The sequence below is a fragment of the Vulpes vulpes genome, chromosome 1 (assembly GCF_048418805.1).
Source record: "Vulpes vulpes isolate BD-2025 chromosome 1, VulVul3, whole genome shotgun sequence".
In the NCBI taxonomy this organism is placed as follows: domain Eukaryota; kingdom Metazoa; phylum Chordata; class Mammalia; order Carnivora; family Canidae; genus Vulpes; species Vulpes vulpes.
The window spans coordinates 105,139,324-105,159,491 of NC_132780.1; the positions used below are offsets into that span (position 1 = coordinate 105,139,324).

Genomic DNA, 20,168 nt, shown 5'->3' on the forward strand with positions numbered 1-20,168 from the left:
ACCCAGGCACCCCTCTTTGCTGCTCTTAAAAGTATCACTTCACTCTTTGAATCCACTGGCCCTAAGTGCCTCAACTCACCCTTTTTCTTGCCATTTCTTTGGAACTCAAACCTGTACAAAGAGGGATTTAGGAATATGTTATATGAGGTCAAGGCTGCAGACAGATTAGTGTGCGGTGATGCCATGTTTATGGGCTGGGAAGTCATTCCCTCCCAGGGAAACTTGGCTACTATTGCTATTTGATGACGCTTTTTCACCTAGACCAACAGAGAGCTCATCTCATCCGCAAACTTGAAAAAAGAAATCAGTTTTTTCCTGCCTTTTATAACGTTGAAGGTAACAGATACTTGATGCCCCTTCCATGCCCATCTAAAAAACCAGGAAGATTTTGAAAATGGATTCCAACATGCTTATTAAAATTAATCTTGTTAATTTCCTTACCAAGGAATTCAAAATTAGTAGTTTTCTTTCTCTTAACATATGCAGTCATATGTCACCATGTTTAAGATAAAATGACCCAGAGTAATGTTTGCATCTCTATCCCATGTTCTACAAGCCAACTCAACCGTTTTTTTCCCCCAACTCAACCCTTTAAACGTTAAGACACACTAATCTATTTTTTTTCAGTTATTTTCTATTCCTTCTTTGGCATCTATTTTTAAAGAGTTAATAAGTCAGTAAAGAAATATATGATCGAGGCCCCCCAAAAATACACTAACCCACTACAAGAAAGGCATGGACCTGGATGTGTGTGTTTGTGTGCCCTCATGGGTGCACAGGTATCCAGATACATGTTTTAAAAGTGGAAATTGATTTGCATTGATTTATTCACCCAAATTCCTAATCTCCCTGATGTTAACAGCATGAATTTGTAAACTGGTTCATTTACAATTAAGAGCAAAGTACGTGCTAAAGAGCAGAGCAGAACTAACTAGTCCTATGGGGGAAAAAGGAAACAAAACTCATGATTTTTGTCTTGGTAATATTATACTAATTAATTAGGTTGCAATATAAATAGCTCCTTAATCTTAGAAGCAAATCTTGTATCTTTCAAAAGTAAACTGTTAACCCAGGATTCCTCAACCTCAAACTGATCATCTTGCACTCTAATATCAACAAAACAAAACCTCAAGAGAAGAGGGGGCCAAGGGAGAAGTAGAAATCATTTCTAAAGCTGGATACATAATCCTTTCTGCCATAAAATAAAACCCAACCTAAGCATCCCTGTTTCTATTTAAAAACTCCATAATGCTTATGGTGCCTACAACTTGAAATTTTAGTTATCTGATTTTTTTCCCTCTACTCCATATGTAGCTATTCTTTAAATCTTGTCAACTTTTCCCATATGAAATTTCTTCAATGCAATTCTTCTTTCCATAAAATCTCCCACATTTCTACTCTCATCACATCATGCCTGAATTATGACAACAGCCATTGAACTGAGCTCCTTACCACCATTCTTTTCGTATTATGGTATTATTTAGGCATACCTTGGAGATATTGTACTTTGGTTCCAAAACATCATGATAAAGCAAATATACAATAAAACAAGTCAAATGAATTTCCCAGGGCATATAAAATTTATGTTTACACTATACTATGGTCTACTGAGTATATAATAACACTATGTCTTAACACAATGTACATATCTTAATTTAAAAATACTTTATTGTTGGGACGACTGAATGGCTCAGTGGTTAAGCATCTGCCTTCGGCTTAGGGCATGATCCCGGAGTTCTGGGATCGAGTCCCACATCAGGCTCCCTGCATGGAGCCTGCTTCTCCCTCTGCCTGTATCTCTGCCTCTCTCTCTCTCTCTGTGTGTGTGTCTCTCATGAATAAATAAATAAAATCTTTAAAAAAATCTTTATTGTCAAACAATGCTAACCATCAGGGTGGCTGGGTGGCTCAACTGTTTAAGTGTCAGACTCTTGATCTTAGGTCAGGTCTTGATCTCACAACAATGAGTTCAAGCACCGCACTGGCTCCACACTGGTCGTGGAGCCTACTTAAAAAAATGCTAACCACCATCTGAGCTTTCAATGAACTATATAATTTTTTTGATGGTGGAGGTCTTGCCTCAATGTGGATAGTTCTGACTGACCTGCATGGTGGCTACTGAAGGCTAGGGTGGCTGTGGCAATTTCTTAAAATAAGACAATAAAGTTTGTCATATCAATTAACTCTTCCTTTCATTTAGAGGCCATCTCAGGGTTATTAATTAGCCTAGAAAAGAAGAGAGACAGGAAAACTACTGGTCAGTAAAGCAGTCAGGACATACACAAAATTGGTCAGTTAAGTTCCCCATGTTATATGGGCATGGTTCATAATGCCCTGAAACAATTACAATAGTAACATCAAAGATCTCTTATCACAGATCACTATAACAAATGTAACAACAAAAAATATAACCATAATGAAAAAGTTTGAAATATTGCAGGAATTACCAAAATGTGACACACAGACATGAAATGAGTAAATGCTGTTTAAAATGGTACCGCTAGACTTGTTCCCCGCAGGGTCCTCACCAACCTTCAATTAGCAAAAAATACATCATCTGCAAACCCCAATAAAGTGAAGCACAATAATATGCCTGTATATCACAATGCCAGGAAAGGAAAACAAAGTTCCCGAAGGGCTGCCATCAACATGTTTCTTACCTCTAAGGGCTTCCTATGGTCTATCAGAGTTAAGCTTACCATGCTCTGTCTGGTGCCCCACACCTTCCAGCCACAGCCCTCTTATTCATCTAAATGTATCCCCCACTGCTTCCCAGCTTGAATGCTCTCTCCTCATGCCACCAGTCTCCTCTCGTGCTGCAACTACTCTCACCCTACTCATCTACAATGTCCGCTAGAACCTAGGGCTAACCTTCCTGGCCCAGCCTATTGACCCCACAATGAATTCTCTCTTCCTCTGACTCTCCTGAGCACTAGAAATAACCTGCTCCATCTAATCTAGTACTTGAATACATTCTGTTTGAGTTCTGTCTTCCCAAACTAGATTACAAGAGAAAGGACTGTGCTTCATGTATCTTTGACTTTCCCACAACAAGGTGATAAAAGCCTCCACAGCGTATTTTTCTAAACATTACAGTGCAGTGATAAACTGAAACAACACTCAAAAGTTTATAACTAAGAATAAAAAATTAAGAATGATTCTAAATAACGATAGTAAAAATTCACTTTTTAATGGTGATCTTATAGTCAAGTAAAAAAATTATCAAATATCAGGACGCCTGGGTGGCTCAGCGGTTGAGGGTCTGCCTTCAGTTCAGGGTGTGAGCCTGGAGTCCAGAGATCGAGTCACACGTCAGGCTCCCTGTTAGGAGCCTGCTTCTTCCTCTGCCTGTGTCTCTGCCTCTCTGTGTCTCTCATGAATAAATAAGTAAAATCTTTAAAAAAAAAAAAAAAGGAGGGGGTCAAATATCATAAAAATAACTTGTACTCACCTACCTTTGATATTTAAAATAATAAATTAAAAGATATCCTGGCCAAATTTACTTGAGCCAAAGTCTTAGCAAAGGAGTGAGTGGAAAGTCAGGCCTGGACGTGCTCTCATGCTGGCTGCTGACAGCCCCACCATGCCAGGCCAGCAGGAGGCCCTGTCTGGTTAACACCCATGCTGTCAGTCCAAGAACCTGCTTTGCAAATACTATAAGCAGACTGGCCAAATGGAAAGAAGGGTCTATGACTTGATTGCCAAAAAGACATGATAAGAAAAAACTCAAAACTTCAATTAAATAAATAAAGCTACAAATCTTTCTTAAGGAAATATTCAGAAATTCAGAAAATTCAATGGTATTCCTTCCATTAGTCATCCTGGCGATTTTAAAAAACAGAAATAATCTAAAATAAATCACACTATGTGAATGGCTAATATAAGTTTTGGTAGAGCCATCCCAGAGCTCTCAAAACATGTGCTGAAAGTGGTCAAATACATTACCCAACAAGTAAACGGGGCTAGGTAATGGGAAATCTCCTGATTCTAAATATTTTGTCAACTAATTCAAATATTTGTTAATATTGCAAAGGCCAAACAGACTTGGCCCACACACCACCAGCTTGCTACCTCTGATCTACATGATAGAATGTCTTTGATATGTGATTGAAGAATTTTTAATGAGAAATGCTCTTTGTATAATATTAGGTTGAAAGAGGAATATAGTAAGAAAAAAAGACGAGCAGGAAAAACATCAGAATAATAACAGCTCTATCTGGAAGGAAACCATGGATAACTTCTTTTCTTTACACTTTTCCATATTTTTCAAAATTCATCTCAAATGAAGATTTATTATTTTATATATTTTTAAAACTATCTTAAAGAAGGAAAAATACACTTTCCCAGCCGTTTCTTTGGGTTCAACACTAATGTTACATCATTAGGTTGGTTATGTCCCTAAAAGGGGGCATTTCAGAAAACAAAGCATCTCTTTTTTTCTTTAATCGGTCACGTTAAATTTTGTGTGAAATATCTATTTGTTCAGTCCCGCAATTTTGAATAGCTTTAAGACTGACTAATTTAATATTACTAACAGGTTGGAAACGTTGCTGGAGGCAGAGATAAAAATAATGCGAAGAAATCCTGTATATAAAGCACTTAGCCCCAAAATACAGTCAGTAAATGGTAACTGAAAAATAAAGTATTCACAATGAACAGGGACAGAGACGTCTTGTTACCACATGAGAACTGAAAATAAGCAACTGCATTGCTTTTTTGAGACCAATATTCAATAGACCGCAATGCCCCAGCAGCAGGCATTCACAAGGAAAAAGCCAGGAATACGTTTGTAAAACAAATAAATACCAACAGAAATATAATGTCTGTTAGCATAAATGGATCAATCTTTTTAAAAAGAGTAACAAGATGCATTGGCAGTTTGCTTTTTATGCCATCAACTAGACGTTGATTTATGTCCACTTTTCACCATTATACCCAGAGGTTATTACTATAAGGCAAAATTATGTGCATATGTGGAATGTTTTCCATTGCATTCTAAAGGCTGCATTGAGTAGAATTTTCATTAAGGCTAATTTACAAAAAGAAGAACCTTAGACTAAATCAATACGGCCTTCTTTATTCAGAATTGACAATTCAGAATAGCCAAGTAACTCAGTGGCCAGCACAACCCGGCTATCCCTGGAAATCAGGTACCCTTGATTTTCATGATCATTTTCACACTTGCCCCACTCCTTGCTTCTTGCCCCCTCACCTCCCAGCCTTAGCCAGGCTCTTCCAATGCCTGCTTCTGTGGCAGAACCCAAGCAGCACCAAGGGAGAAATTCTGGTCTCTCAGGAGCCATTTAAGCCCAGAAGCAGGGGCACCTGGGTGGTTCAGTGGTTGAGCATCTGCCTTTGACTCAGGTCATGCATAATCCTGGGGTCCTGGGATGGAGTCCCACGTCAGGCTCACTGCATGGAGCCTGCTTCTCCCTCTGCCTATGTCTCTACCTCTCTCTATGTGTCTCTCATGAATGAATGAATGAATGAATGAATGAATGAATAAATAAATAAATAAATAAATAAATAAATAAATAAAATCTTAAAAAAAAAACAGAAGCAGGGACAGGAAATTCCTTCAATTGCAGGCACTCTTTTTTTTTTCTTTAAAGATTTTATTTATTTATTAATTAGAGACAGAGAAAGCGAGGGAAGCAGGCTCCATGCAGGGAGCCCGATGTGGGATTCAATCCCAGGACTCCAGGATCATGCCCTGGGCTGAAGGCAGGCGCTAAACCGCTGAGCCACCCAGGGACCCCTCAATTGCAGACACTCTTGCTAGTCTTCCTTTGTTTGCTGATGTCTTTTCCTCTAAATCTGCTACAGACTCTTCATCCTGGACCCTGACTTAAACCTCAGAGATCCTGTGTTGGACTTCGGCATTTTGCAGCAGCTTCTGGCTCTCACTGACTTGACTTTAGAAATAATTGCCTTTGGCGTACTTGTCTTTGTGCTAACCTCAGCCCATCCTGATTTTGAAACCATTTTCTAGCTTCAGTTATTAGCCTTTCTGAACCCTCGGCTACCTCCTCCCCATCATCATCACCACCATGTGTCTCAGATTCTGACCAGCATCATTGACTGAAAATCATGTCCCTGATCACTTCCAGAGTCTCCTTGCCCAAGTCCCTGGTTATCAGAACCCAGCAATAAACTGTGATTCTAATTTCTTTGGGGAAGAAGCCAAGGTCAAATACTAGCCAGAGATTTTTTATTTATGTGTTTATCATAGCCTGCTTTCCCTTCTTCTCTTTTTGTTCCCTATTTGGCCAATGTTTATGAATTATTCCTATGTTTATTTTCCACTCTGCACCATTCTAAAACTCTCTGGAGGAAAGGTGTTTAGAGACTTAGAACAGCATCCCCAGGAATGAATAAGATAGATAAGACACTGGATAATCCTCAGATAATCAGGTGACTCTTCAGGAAGCAAATTCACCCAAATTTAGTTATTTTGCATGCTTCAAACCCAGATTATATGAGTAGGAGGAAACCTGCCTATTGGTTACAAAGGCATAAAATGTGACCATGGCTAAATGAGAGTGGCCACCTTTTTCAATAATTCCAGTATCACATAGGAAACCCAAACAAGTAGCAGATCAAAGAGGGGCATAAGAATGAGAACAACAATGTTTTATTTAAAAAAAAAAAACTTACTCCTTTAGTAATATAAATTTGATGAAAATATTTACACATAGACCAGCTGATTTTACTTAGTGTTTGTCTTAACCAGAGTGACTAGTTTTGGGGCTAGGGAAAAAGATGCCCTAGTAATCATCTGCTACACCTCTACTAGCCACTTTGACAACATATTGTACTTTTAGCCTCTGTTTTCAGCCACTCAGTCCAACATGCTCATCCATCCACTTGGCACTGTGTAGCACAGCCTCAGACACAAGTTCTCTGTGAAGGTGATGAGTGTGGAGCGCAGACACTGAGCTCACATAGTAACCACGAGTACACACAGATCACTGTGGCCAGAGGAGAAGAGGATGCCAGAGCTAGAAGCCATCAGCAACTCAAAACATGCAGAGGGACAGGAAGTCACCTTAAGAGGAGGGGCAGGGTATAGACATTACAGTGCTCTTCAATACAAAAGTACTTCCCTTCTCACTGGTGGCTGCAAAGGGAGTTAGATTTTTAGACCTGGCTGGCTCGTGAGTTCTGTACATGGTCAAGATTTTGGCAAATAGATTAATACTGGAAAATCAAGTCCCATGACCACCTCTGCTAGCTAGAATTATGGCATTTTCCAGTCTCCTAGATAATAAAAAGAAACTTCAAATGGGGAAGTTCTCAAGGTATTTTACTTCCTGTTTCTGCTTCTGAGAAATAGTTTTATAACCTAGAAATGTGAATATTATTGCCTCTTAAATCAACATAAAAGTTGAGAGGTAAAAAGCATTATGTTTCAGGGGTGCCTAGATGGCTCAGTTGGTTAGGAGTCCAACTATTGATTTGGCTCAGGTCATGATCTCAGGGTTCTGAGACTGAGTCCCATGTTGGGCTCCACACTGGGCATGGAACCTGCTTAATATTTTCTCTCTCCCTCTGCCCTTACCCCCCAAAAAACAAAACAAAACAAAAACATTATGTTTCAGTTCACATAACTCAGCAATAAAGATGGCCTCAACAATGTACATTTTAGGTAATAATTTAAGCAATCAGCTCTTCTCAATTAAATAGTGGCAAAAGGCTTTTAAGACAATCAGGTGGACATTCTGGAGTAACTGAATCGTAAGTTAATATATTTATCTCTGCAAGTTGCCATGTAACTGTCATCTGTCCCCAGTAAGTTCTGGACCAGACAGCAGGGATCTGGCCCTCCCTGGGGGCTCCCTGCTGAGCCATCTCAAGGTCACTGTGAGGTCCTGATGCGAATACGTAGCTGAGGGCAGCACAGTGCATCAGAGGCCAGGGATAAGAAGAAATGATTAAATGCCATCAATCAATGTGGCTCCCACCTGGGCCCTGAAGAAATTCTGGCAAAGCCAGTGTGTTTATAACACGTTCACCAACATTACCCGGTTCCTATACTCTCCATCTTGGTTTAACAAAACTGAGAAGAATCACCTGATTTTATAGATCTTTCCAAAATATCAATTTTATATTTTTAAGTCAAAATTAATTTAAGGCTATCCTCAAAATAGAATAATGTCTAAACCTGTTCATTAATGGAAAGTCCATTTAAGCTTGCAGTTTTGCAATTCCAAGCTAAATGCTGATTTTGAAACATCACTGGCAAATCTGAAAGTAAAATAAGAAAAAGTGAAGCAATGGAAAATTTTCCCCTGGCTGACAGTATTGAAGAGAAGGTATTTCCAATCCTCAACATGTGTTTTAGAGCTTTCTTCATAAGGAAAACAAACCTCTCTAGAAATAAGTTACCTTTACATTTACATTTTTAAAAGAAGCAGGCAGCATCTTAAAGGTGCAATTCCAACCTAACATTCTCCTTATGTAGATATTTTGAAGAGATTATTTGCTCTGGAAACAGGCCATTAAATCCATTTTCCCAGCAGAGATTACAACATGAATTACTGATTGATTATTCATCTAAAATGAAAGTATCACTAAATGGTAGAATGTGACCTAAATGCTTATTTTATCTGCGGCATCCAAATCCAAATAGAATAAAAAAAAGATAAACAATTTTTTAATTTAGACCATCAATCTTCTCTCATTTATAGTAAATAAGGGACTAAGATAGTAGAAAGCACAGATTTTTTGAGGAAAAGAAACTTCACAAAAGCTTTCTGTCTAAAAAAAATTTAAGTGGAAAATGGTGCCCATTGTAAAATTTCTTTAAAAGGCAGGGAAAGGGACATCATAACTATTAATCACTAAAAATCAATTAGAAATCAAACCCATATCTGTTTTCAAATAATTACAATTTTAATTTTTTGTCAAACTTTAAAAGAAATTCAAAACTGTTTTATTTTTTCAGACTTCAGAGTAATAGCAAAGATTTTATTTAAAATCTAAATAAAAAATGTGTTTCCCTCATTCGTTATAGTAAATAAAATATTTAACAGTTGCTTTGGTATCACACAAACCTTTGATGCTATCACATGAGCATCCTATCATCCTTGTTGAGTATGTGCCAATTATCTGACACTGAGCAAAACTAATACCTGCCCTCTGAGGAGCATGAAGCCAAACATGCTTCCAAGAACTTGTATCATATATGGGAAATATGTCCTCAAGGAATCTCACATGAAGCCTTCTCTCTTCAGGGCTTTTTCTTTGGGAGCACAGAGACACCAGTCACCCTGCTAGGATTTAGTTACCAATTTCCCCCTCCTGGTAAACACAGAGAATCTGAGAGGAAATACCAAATCAGTTGCTGTGAAATGCAGAATAAACATGATCAATTTTGAAAAAACAGCATCAACTTTCAAAAAATATCATTGCAAGAACATAAATAAAACTGACAGGTTTAACCAACTACTTAACCCTCTCTTTGGTAGCATTCTGTTGTTTGTTTGTAGAAAGGGAAGAATTGAGTCACATCTTCCTCTTTAGTGCCTTTCTTTTGTTCTGCCCTACACAGTAAAGAAATAAGCAAGAAATAAAATCTTTTTTTAAAAAAAAACCTATATTTTAAGTTTAAACAATGCCTTCTAAATGTATTATGCTACCAACTCTATCAACAGAAAGTAAAGTCAAACCTTTGTCCCTACAAACCTACCTGTCACTACAAGCTCTCTAATCTTTCCTCCTCCATCAGCCATACACTGGAAGCTTGCATCTACTACCCTAGCACACTCCTCACACTCTTCCTCTTCATCCCAGCTTCCTCTGAGTTGGGTTGAGAAATTCAGAGGTGCTACTACATCTGATGTAACAATCCATACATTGGTAAGTTTTTCTAAAGTGCTTACTACTTTATGATCTGTGAATAACTCAATGAGAAAAAGATACAAATGCATGAAAATCTCATCTCTTGACACCCTGATGGTTATTTTAAAATCTCTGTAAACAATTTCTTTCAAAACAGTTTAAAAACCACTCATAGCTTTTTGTATTTTGTTCCCAAAATACAAATTAATCATTTGCTTGCTAGTCATTAAATAGGTACCTACCTATGACTCATTATCTCAAACCAAATGAATTATTATTGTAAACAAACTTTGTCTACAGTAGACAAACTATTCTTTAGTTTCATGAGTAACAAATTAGCAAGACATGACTCTAACACCAATGAACTCAGTTTGCTGGAAAGTCAGTACCACAAATTTAAAAAATTACAAGATGGTGTTGTTGAATAATGGAATGAAAGAATGTATGTGGTATAGAAAAGGGCATGAAAGAAGTTTATTGGGGTGCCCCGTGGCTCAGCTTGTTAAGTGCCAACTCTTGGTTTTGGCTCAGGCCAGGATTGAGCACCATATAGGGCTCCACCAGCATGGAGTCTGCTTCAGATTCTCTCTCTCTCTGCCCCTCCCCCTGCTCACATTCTCTCTCCCTAAAATAAAAAAGAGAAGTTTATTAATAATAAAAATGGCACAATTATATACATGAGACAAGAAAGACTTTTATATAAAGATTTTTAATTTTTTATTTCTGATTAGTGAACATTAAGACTAGGGCATTTCAAGAAAGCATTACAGTAACATGAACTTACCTGATCTACTAGATAAAATGTCATAAACAAGATGAAAAAGAAGAATCTTGCCTTATCCATACTCCATACTGAAACTATATTATGGCATATCCCTCCAGAATCATCATAATCCTGACACAATAATAGTTATGTCTTTATTCTCTAATATCATGTTTACTTTTTTCCTATTTATAGCCCTAATATCTAAAGAAATCATTCAATTTAAGTGAGAAAAAGAAAAGCCGGAATGAGGATCATTTAATTGAGGTTCTAGCTGTAAATTCCACATGGAGATTAGTGTCTTAATCTATATTTAACTACCCTGAGGAGAGTGGTTTGACCTGCATCTTATTAACTCATAGTAGTGTAAGATTTAATAAATTGCATTAGTCAAAAAAAAAAAAAAAAAAAAAAAAACTCCAGGCAGATTCTTTACATCATCACTTACTTTCTGGTACCCTCCCACCTTGCCACCTCCAGCCAGGATCTTCTGTGTAACATAACACAATTGACTCGAGGATTGCTCCTTTCACACTGTTTTTCTGCCATTCATTACACACTAGGGAATAGAATGAGCTAGGCTCCATTACTCATCACAGCTGGATTGTAAATGAGGAGGGCTGGTCCCACCCACTCTTACAGGGAATTGTTAGAGACACTTTAGAAAGAAAAAAAAAAACTGACCCATATTCGTCTTGGTTAAAACATCTCAATTTAATAAAGATAAGTTATTCTCGTAAATCAGCTATTTCCTTACGGAATAAATATGTTGCCTTTTCTTCCCATCTCAAAATAAAAATGCAATTCACAGACTGATAGATGTCAGAGTATCCATTATTGAAAATATGGAAATGACGCAATGATACCAGCTGCCTAAAAATCATGAAATGGAAGGCAAACTTATGAAACAAGCATACAAATGGATAACTAAACCAGCCAACATATTTTTAGAGCCTACAAAAAACATTTGTACAGTTTCCATCTTTTTGTCAGAAGTACTATTAAGCCAGGTTGTTTGACTACATTGTAATTCACTACATGGTTACAAAGGTGAAGGAAAAGGAGCAGCGAACCCATAGTAACTAGATACTGGAGAAGAAAAAAATGACGTGGGGATAAAATCAGGTAAATAATAAATAGGACTTTAGGGCACATAAATGTGAACAAATACCCTTAAAACATTGCCATGGTAGAAATGGAGTCTTAAATAAGACTCAAATAAATTGGGACGCCTAGGTGGCTCAGTGGTTGAGCATCTGCCTTCAGCTCAGGTCGTGATCCTGGGGTCCTGGGATCAAATCCTTCCTGCATGGGGTTCCCTACAAGGAGTCTGCTTCTCCCTCTGCCTATGTCTCTGCCTCTCTGTGTGTCTCTCATGAATAAATAAAAAAAAAAAAATCCCCTCTTCATCCAGACCCATGAAAATAGAAACTGTGTAATGTACACTCAATTATAAAGGCTATATGTACAAGACTCCAAAGCACTTTATGAATCAAAAAAAAAAAAGTGTGTGTTATTCACCATGTACTTTTAGTGCTTAACTGCATTTTATTGTTTCCAAATAAGGTGATATTTTTATTAATTACTATATTAGGTTAATGAGAGTGCTCTAATAATCACAAGTTTGCATTCCTCAATCACACGACCTAAAGGAGAGTATAGCTCTTATATTTTTAAATGACTATACACCATTAAATTGTCTCAAGGAAAGCTCTTTTTAAAAGAAGCTCTTCCTGTGTACCCTGCCCTGCCAGAGCAATAGCTCCTTTAGCCCTCTGGATCTCCACCGTGGAAACTGCACTCTGATCTTTCCCACTGTGGTGCAGCTACAGCAAGAGTAGGGCAAACGTCTTTACTCCTGGTCTGAGGCCTCCAAGTCTCTCCCTGGGAGTGTGGGAGTTTCCTTATTGTCCCATTTAGTAGGTGTGGAGCAGACATTCGCGCAGAGCTGAATGATGCTCTTGCATGAAAAGGTCATATGAAAGGGAATCAGAGACAGAGACGTGTCCGAATTCTTAAACTCCCACTTGACTGCTTGGCTTCTGGAAACAACAATCCCTCTTTAGCTCTTTTCGTTTGTCCTTCTCCTAACTGCTTCATGCGGTGACGTGCCCCCAGACTCCTTTTACTCCCATTTGGAACTCTCCCAGCAAGCAGACATTCAAATGGTTTGCGTTGTAGGGTTAATGTGTGATAAAAACAAATTTTCTTTTCACTTAACACATATAAGTTTAGAAAAAAAAAAAAGTTTAAAACAGAAAAAAGTTAAACAGAAATCTCTGGAAGCTTTACAAATAAAATTAAGCATTCAGTAGTGGCAAATGTCATTAACATTTATCATGCTTTAAAGATCATTATCAATTCCTTTAAAATGAGCCCAGTAGAAAATGTCCCAGAGCAGCAGCATTATATCTATGCTGAACTTGTAGAAAAGCCATTAAGTGAATAGCAAATGAAAAGGAACACTGAGACATGGGAATCTTCAAACAAACACCCACCCTACATGCTTTGCAAACTACCTGGATATCTTCTAGGCTCTCCACAGCTTATACGCAGAGATTTAGTTTTGAGTGCCCCATAATGAGTGACATTGGCAATCATCAAGTTAAGAAAAATAAATAAGTGAACCAAGTTTTTTATCTTATAGTGAATCTATCCTGGTTATAGCTGGTCAGAAAGAAATCAAAATGTTCAAGATGGTTTTTGGCAAACATGAAGACATCTGACATAAAATATCAGTAGTAAGCTATCTGTGTATGCAACTTGCTATTAACAGTGAGGATTATTTGGCCCTCTCCTTGCCCTCTCCAAAGCTACCCATTAGAGAACATAGTAAAGAGAAAGAGGAAAACTTCTATTTTCAATTAAAATTTATATAAGATGTGGACATTTGCTACCTATATAATTTTAGAATTTTTAAAATTGCAACAAAAGTCCTGTCATGTTTCATGTAAGCAGGAATGAATTGAATTTAGATGCCACTATTATGTAAAGGAGAAGCAATGTAAACAAACTAACCTATACTATGTGAGGTAGTTAAGTGCTGCTTTCCAAATTAATACACCAGGACCTAGAGAAGATCCAGGACTTGCCTAGGACAACATGAGATAACAGAAGAGTCGGGAGCCCATGAGTGCAGCTCAGTCCACCCATCAATTGGCAAAGTATATTCCCAGTGCCATGGCCTTGACCCAATGCCCACTCCCTCCCTGTCCACATGATTAAATTCATCTGTAGTCTAACAGGAGCCCATTAAGCATTATACAAATGTATTGTCCTTAACAACTAAAAAAAGAAAAAAAAAAAGGATACTGACATACTTAACAATAATATGGTCTTGATTCACATGCTCAGGAAATTCAAACCTCTGATAGAAACTTAAGTACAAGCCTAACTCTATATACCACAGCAAAAAGGTCGTTTTTTCTTCAGCAGTCTAAATGCCAAATAAACTTAATATTTTTTATTTAGTTAAATGTCTGACAACAAACTATATGAAAACTATTTGAAAGGCTTCTCATTCCACTTAACAAGAACATCCTACAAAATAGTCACTTCCTAAGTCCGCCTTCTCCTGTAAGAGTCTCTAGCCTTATCTTCCTCTGGGGAAACCTGACCCACAGTCACTGAGACACATCTTCAGAGGTTCAGAAGCAGACAGTGAATGCAGCCCCAACTCCCAAGCCATTTCTTTCCCTTGTAGAATACTTCTGAGAATTCATACAGTTTTCAGTTTCTTTAAATACAGGTTTGGTTTTTGCAGGTATGAAAACTGTCACATCCCTTACTACATTCTGAAATTTTAAGCTGGAAAGAAGTTTGGTCCCCAAATTTAGTTTTTTAAGTAGAAAATCCTTCTTCCAACAGAGGTCAAAATCCAGGTTAATTATATGACATAGGTAGCAAGTGATCTCCATCTTCTCTAGGCTTCTGATCAGTTTCAAAATAGAAGTTTTGCTTAAAGCTCTTCCCTGCCATGAAAAACAAAAACAAAGAACAATTAATAGAAAAAGCAAGTGTACCCTGAAATGCACTTTTGTTATAATACATTACCAAGCTATGTTCCTAAGATCACCAACATTTCCTATTTTCTTTCTTTGCAGGGAAGCTGTCCTATGCTTTGCTGAGTTAAAAACAAAAACAAAAGCAACAGCCAAAAAGAAACCCCACTGTCAAGACCATGTCATTTTTTCACGAATCCTAAATCAAATCCTCTAACATTTTCTTGGGCTACTAGGTGAAAATGCCGAGACTAAGTAAAGATGAAAATGTTGTAGGGACCGCATGTCTAACAGTTTTTCAATGCTGTCTTCCCCAAATGATTATTCCTCTTAAGGTTACAGTGTCTGTGTGGACTTTCTTTTGTTTCACCGGATCTTTTTGTTTAAATCTTATTTGTTACATGGATTGGTGGGGGGAGGGGGGTATATTTTAATGGCAGGCAGTTACCAGAAGGAACTAAAGCATGTAGTTAACCTGCATGTTCCTAATGAGGCTCTCTTGCATTCTTTCTTTGGATGTCCTAGCCTAGATAAAATGCATTTTTAATTCAGGGAACACATTCAAACAGGTGGTTCTAAGGGGTTTATAAAGAGTCTCAGGAAACATGAGCCATGTTCTCTCTACTGGATACCACTGAAATGGAGCCATCTGGCTGGAGATGCAGGGATGAGTGGGAGTCTGGTCTTTAAAGGCAGACTCCCAGTAATATTGCTCTAACAGCATTCAGCAAGGTTGACAGCATCTCCATGGACTAAGTCAGGTGTTCAGAGATTTTTAAAGGACTTTCCACCATGTACTTGGAATTTTTTTTAGATCTTTTAAAATTTATTCTATTTATTTATATTATTTTTATTTATTTATTTATTCATTCGTTCATTTATTTTATTCTCTCTCTCCCTCTTTTGAAGGAAAGAGAGGGCACAGCAGGGGGAGAGGGAGAAGGAAAAGCAGGATCCACATTGAGTTGGGAGCTCGACATGGGGCTCCATCCCAGGACCTGGACCTCATGACCTGAGCTAAAGGCAGATGCTCAACTGCCTGAGCCAACCAGGTGCCCCTTTACTTGGAATTTAAAAAGCATCTTCTTCAGTTTCTTTAGGTTCCAATCAATCCTTTCCTATCAGAGAAGAACTATGAGTGAAGGGGCTATGTATTAGAACAAAGGGATTCAGAGCAAAGAGGCAGTGGCTCCCATCAGAGCCTTGTGTGTTATCATGACACTTCACCAATTTCTTCTGCAAGCATTCATGAATTGCTCTGGTTTTTCTCTTCTAAAAGCCAGGTGAAGATATCTGGCCTCAGGGGATCCCATCCATGAGGAAGTACCTTTATGAGGGCAGCAGGACCAAATATCAAAGCAAAATTATATTTCATCCACTATACTCAATTAATGCCCATAATGATCTCTTTACAAGATATTTTATTTTTGTAACCTAATTCTGGTTATGGATCTTGGGGAACAAAGAAAAATAGTTACAGACACTTGCCCAAAATGCATGCTGAGAAATGCATGCTGAGAAAAGGAAATGGAAAGAGATTAAATTGTAAGATGAACTTGATAAAGGCAAGAGATATACCTTAATGAGATTTGTGTAATTCAAAACATATTGATGAGTGTCTACAAAGATGGAAATGAAAGGATATGTCAAAATATGTGAGGATTTATGACTGCTCAAGGGCTTTTCATAGAAAGTGTCTATGAAAAATATTGTATAGCATTAAATCACAGGCAATATCTGTGGTAGCAAGAAAGTATACATAACACAGTCCAGGAACCTCTAGGCCAGAACAGATAGTGTCTTAGTTTTAAATCTTCTCTTCTGTTTGCTATCACTGAGATCTTAAATCCCTTCGTCTTTCAAAGGCTTCCTCTCCTCATTTATAAAACTTAAATACAGGGGCACCTGCGTGGCTCAGTTAAGTAAGTGTCTGCCTTCAGCTCAGGTCATGACCTCAGGGTCCTAGGATCAAGCCCCACATCAGGCTCCTTGCTCAGCAGGAGTCTGCTTCTCCCTCTCCCTCTGCCCCTTCCCCCTCTCATGTACTCTCTGTCTCTGTTTCTGTCTCTCTCTCTCTCTCTCAAATAAATCAATAAAAACTTTTTTAAAAAATTAAAAAAGAAATACTCAACCTAAAAAGCCATTATGCAGAATAAATAAAGTAATCTATGTGGAAGCATATTAACCGCAAAGAGCTCAACAATGTTGGTTATCATCAGAACCCATGTCATGTGGACAGGAATTATATATTCACGCTGTGCCACTGCTCTAAGGCACCCAGTTGGGAATCTGAGTAGGAAGCTATATCAAATGCTTACATTTGATGTTCTCTCACAAAAGCTACAAACTCAGGATCACTGGCATAGAGTTCCAAAATTCTCATTCTTTCTTGAATTTCCTTAGAAAAGAAAAAGAGACCATACATTGCATTAGAAAAACCTCAACTTTTTTGAAGGAATTCTCATTTTTGTAAGGAATTGTGGCTTTCCAAGCTATCCAGGAGAGAGCTATAGGAAAGAATGGCCTTTTCAGAGAAATTGAAGGCTTGGATATTGCATGAACCACTCTGAGTAACTCAGATATATATTCCTAAGGAAGGGAGAGAAGAAGGAGAAAGTGCTTACTAATAATGGAAAAAGAAACCACTGGGTGGGAAATGAGGTACCGCTCAGAATTGTATAACCCTGCACACCCCATCGCCGGGGAGATATCATAAGGCAAAAAACTGATCATGAAATATTTTTCATCCTTTCTTGAAGCCCATGTGTATGCATGCGCATGGACACACACATACGGACACACAGATACACGGACGGACACACATACACACACACCAGCAGGGCAGTAACAGAAAAGCAAAGTTTCCTACCTCACTGGAAAGCTCACTGTTCTCATACATTTGCCTGATTTCTTCCCTGCTCAGACCACCAATCATCTCTCCACCTCCAGAGCTGTAGAAGGGGTTCTGAGGATAGGGTCCCTCATACTCCTCAGGTCTGGCCACATGGCTTTCATACACAGGGTTGTACTTCACAGCATTTTCAATGGATGAGAGGCTGTCAGGCTGCCTGATGGAGCCACGAAAAGAAAAGTATGGTTGGTTCAGGTTCTTCAGATGCTCAACTACCCAGATCCTTATCCAATATTTGGCATATAATAAGTACAAAATAAATTAATAAAAGGAACATTTTATTCCATCAGAGAGTAATTTTTCTTATTTACCTGATGGGCCTCTCTGCTTCTCTTCTAACATAATGAGCCTTAAGAGTTCTGACAAGGAAGAAGACAAGAGCAGAAAAGACGAGGACAAGTCCGACCACGGTGGCAATGGTGATGCCTATGACCAACGGCTCAGACACAAACTCCTCACAATGCTTACCTCGGTACCACCAGTTCTCACCTACCCGGCATCTGTAATGAGAAGTGACAAAAGTCCAAAAGCAGAACTACTGTGTTGAAAACAATAATGGCAGATCCAGTGGGACTTGGGGAAAAGGTAGGGAAATAAATGCTGACCATGTGAAACTTCAATAAAGAAGTGAACGGAACTGGTTCAATGATCATATAATTTAAGGTTGTGATTAGTCCCTTCTACAGCCTGGGCAGGTCCTCCCTGACTATTTGTAAATGACTGAACAAAAGACTGACTAGACTTAAAGTATTCTGTTTAACTTCCTTATTTATACTTAATAGAAAACAGACCCAGGAAGGAAAGTGACTGAGATCATGCAATTAGTCAGCAACAGATCTGGGTGTAGAAACCAGGTCTCCAGACTCCTCGTGTCCTTTCACCACGCTGCAGAGATGCCCCCAAAACCCCCCAGGCTCCAGACTTGTGCAAAAGGGTCTTCAATTTCCAGAGCAGCAAGAAAATGACTGCTTTTCAAAATAATATTAATTTCTATGAAAATCAAAAGACTATTTGTCTTCTGAGTTTTCTAGCTGAATTTTATACTTTTTGGTACAGAAGACTCTGGATCATTCCCACCTATTTCCTCTGTGTCTGGCATCTATAACATTTGCCCATTTTGACATTCACAAGCTGTCCTCTTATTTATATTTCTCTGCTTATTCTTAGCACTCTCTCCTTTTACACCCACGTGACTAGTTACTATGTGGTTCAGAGGTTGATTTGTTCTATTTTGTTTAAGGAAAATGAGCAGGGGAGAATGGTTAGGCTACCTGAATCTGCTCATCTGTCTTCTGGAGTTTCTTTGGTTCTGCCTTTTTAAAAAATGGATCTTAGGTACTTAAAATATATTTGTTACAATTTTGAAGACTTTAAATACTTGCTTTTCTTTATTTTCAAATACTCAGTAGAACTAAGAGAAACCCACAGCCATTAAGAACATATCCAAGTAGACAACAAAATTTCACAGTATAAAGTATTGGTCTTACCCTAAACTTAATTTGAGTACCAATTGCTTTATCATCACCCCTAAGAACCAACACAAAGATCTCTATTTTAAGTACTCTAATTAAGACACATTTAAATAATGTTTCTCTTACGGCATCCTAAAAGTGTAAAGTAAAATAACCAATTGAACTGGGTATCATTCAGGCCTATTAATTGACCTGGTCTTCACACGAGAATTAGATGGCATTAATCTACTGCCTAGATATAACTTCTATAATAAATGTTGCCGTGATTATCCTAAAGTCATAGGTGTAGACCAAACTTCTTCAGAGGAAGTATCTGTAACCTTGGGAAGCCAAAATCTCTAACTACAACATACCTACAAATGGCCCCATGTCCGGGCATAATGTCACACTTTCCATCATTCAAGCAGAAACCAGGCTGTAGGTCACAGAGACTCTGACAGGGTAGTTCTTCCACACTCAGGTACCCAGGAAAGCATCTGCACTCTGCTTCTCCACTCCAGGGGTTGACTAAACACTCAGAAAATTCATTGCATGCCTGAAATTTGCATGGGTTGGCTTGATCACCTAAAATGTGAAACAAACTAGAGAATGATATAAGAAAAGGCAAAACACAGGAATTGGGGTACATGAAGTTCCTCCAGTAATACTCCTCCAAGCACCAAGGGACAGCCCTCGTTTGAGCCATTAAAATACACTATCACATCAATACTACCAAAAAAAAAAAAAATTCCAACTCATCCCTGGATTGATAAGCTTTTGTCAAATTTCTCTGAAACCCAGAGTCAAAGCATAGAACCCAATGACCTGAGTAAGCTTTTTCATTTTTTACCAAAGGAATCATGTAGATGCTTTAAAATCCATGCCATGTGTTGTCAATCTAAATTCAATACAGTTTTCATGTACTATTTATTTGCACCAACCCTAATGTACTATACTATTCTGTACATGATGCTAACTGCCCTATCCCACACTGAGAACATGAGATAGGAGACAGTTCAGAGAACTGATAGGAGCCTCAGGAGTGGGTATAACCCAATAAGAGCAGATAAGAACATTTGAGATTTGTGGAAGCTAATGTTAGAAAAACAAATCAGCCATGTACCTCTTCAAGCCAATCCTAGTAATATTTTGACTTCGGTAACTTTATTATTTTTTTTGACTGGGTAAGAAAAAATGAA

The 20,168-nt window shown here is 38.1% G+C and overlaps 1 protein-coding gene across 1 annotated transcript in view; it reads right to left on the bottom strand.

Moving 5' to 3' along the window:
- Positions 1 to 11,301: 11,301 nt before the first annotated feature.
- IMPG2 (interphotoreceptor matrix proteoglycan 2) overlaps positions 11,302 to 20,168 on the bottom strand; it is an 80,580-nt gene continuing 71,713 nt past the window's right edge. The window contains exons 15-19 of the mRNA XM_025989964.2: positions 19,344 to 19,554; positions 17,835 to 18,018; positions 17,477 to 17,698; positions 16,926 to 17,005; positions 11,302 to 14,577 (exon numbers count right to left, since the gene is read on the bottom strand). Of these exons, the coding sequence (XP_025845749.1) occupies positions 14,565 to 14,577; positions 16,926 to 17,005; positions 17,477 to 17,698; positions 17,835 to 18,018; positions 19,344 to 19,554 (710 nt within the window). The 3' untranslated portion in view covers positions 11,302 to 14,564. The remainder of the gene's footprint in view (positions 14,578 to 16,925; positions 17,006 to 17,476; positions 17,699 to 17,834; positions 18,019 to 19,343; positions 19,555 to 20,168) is intronic.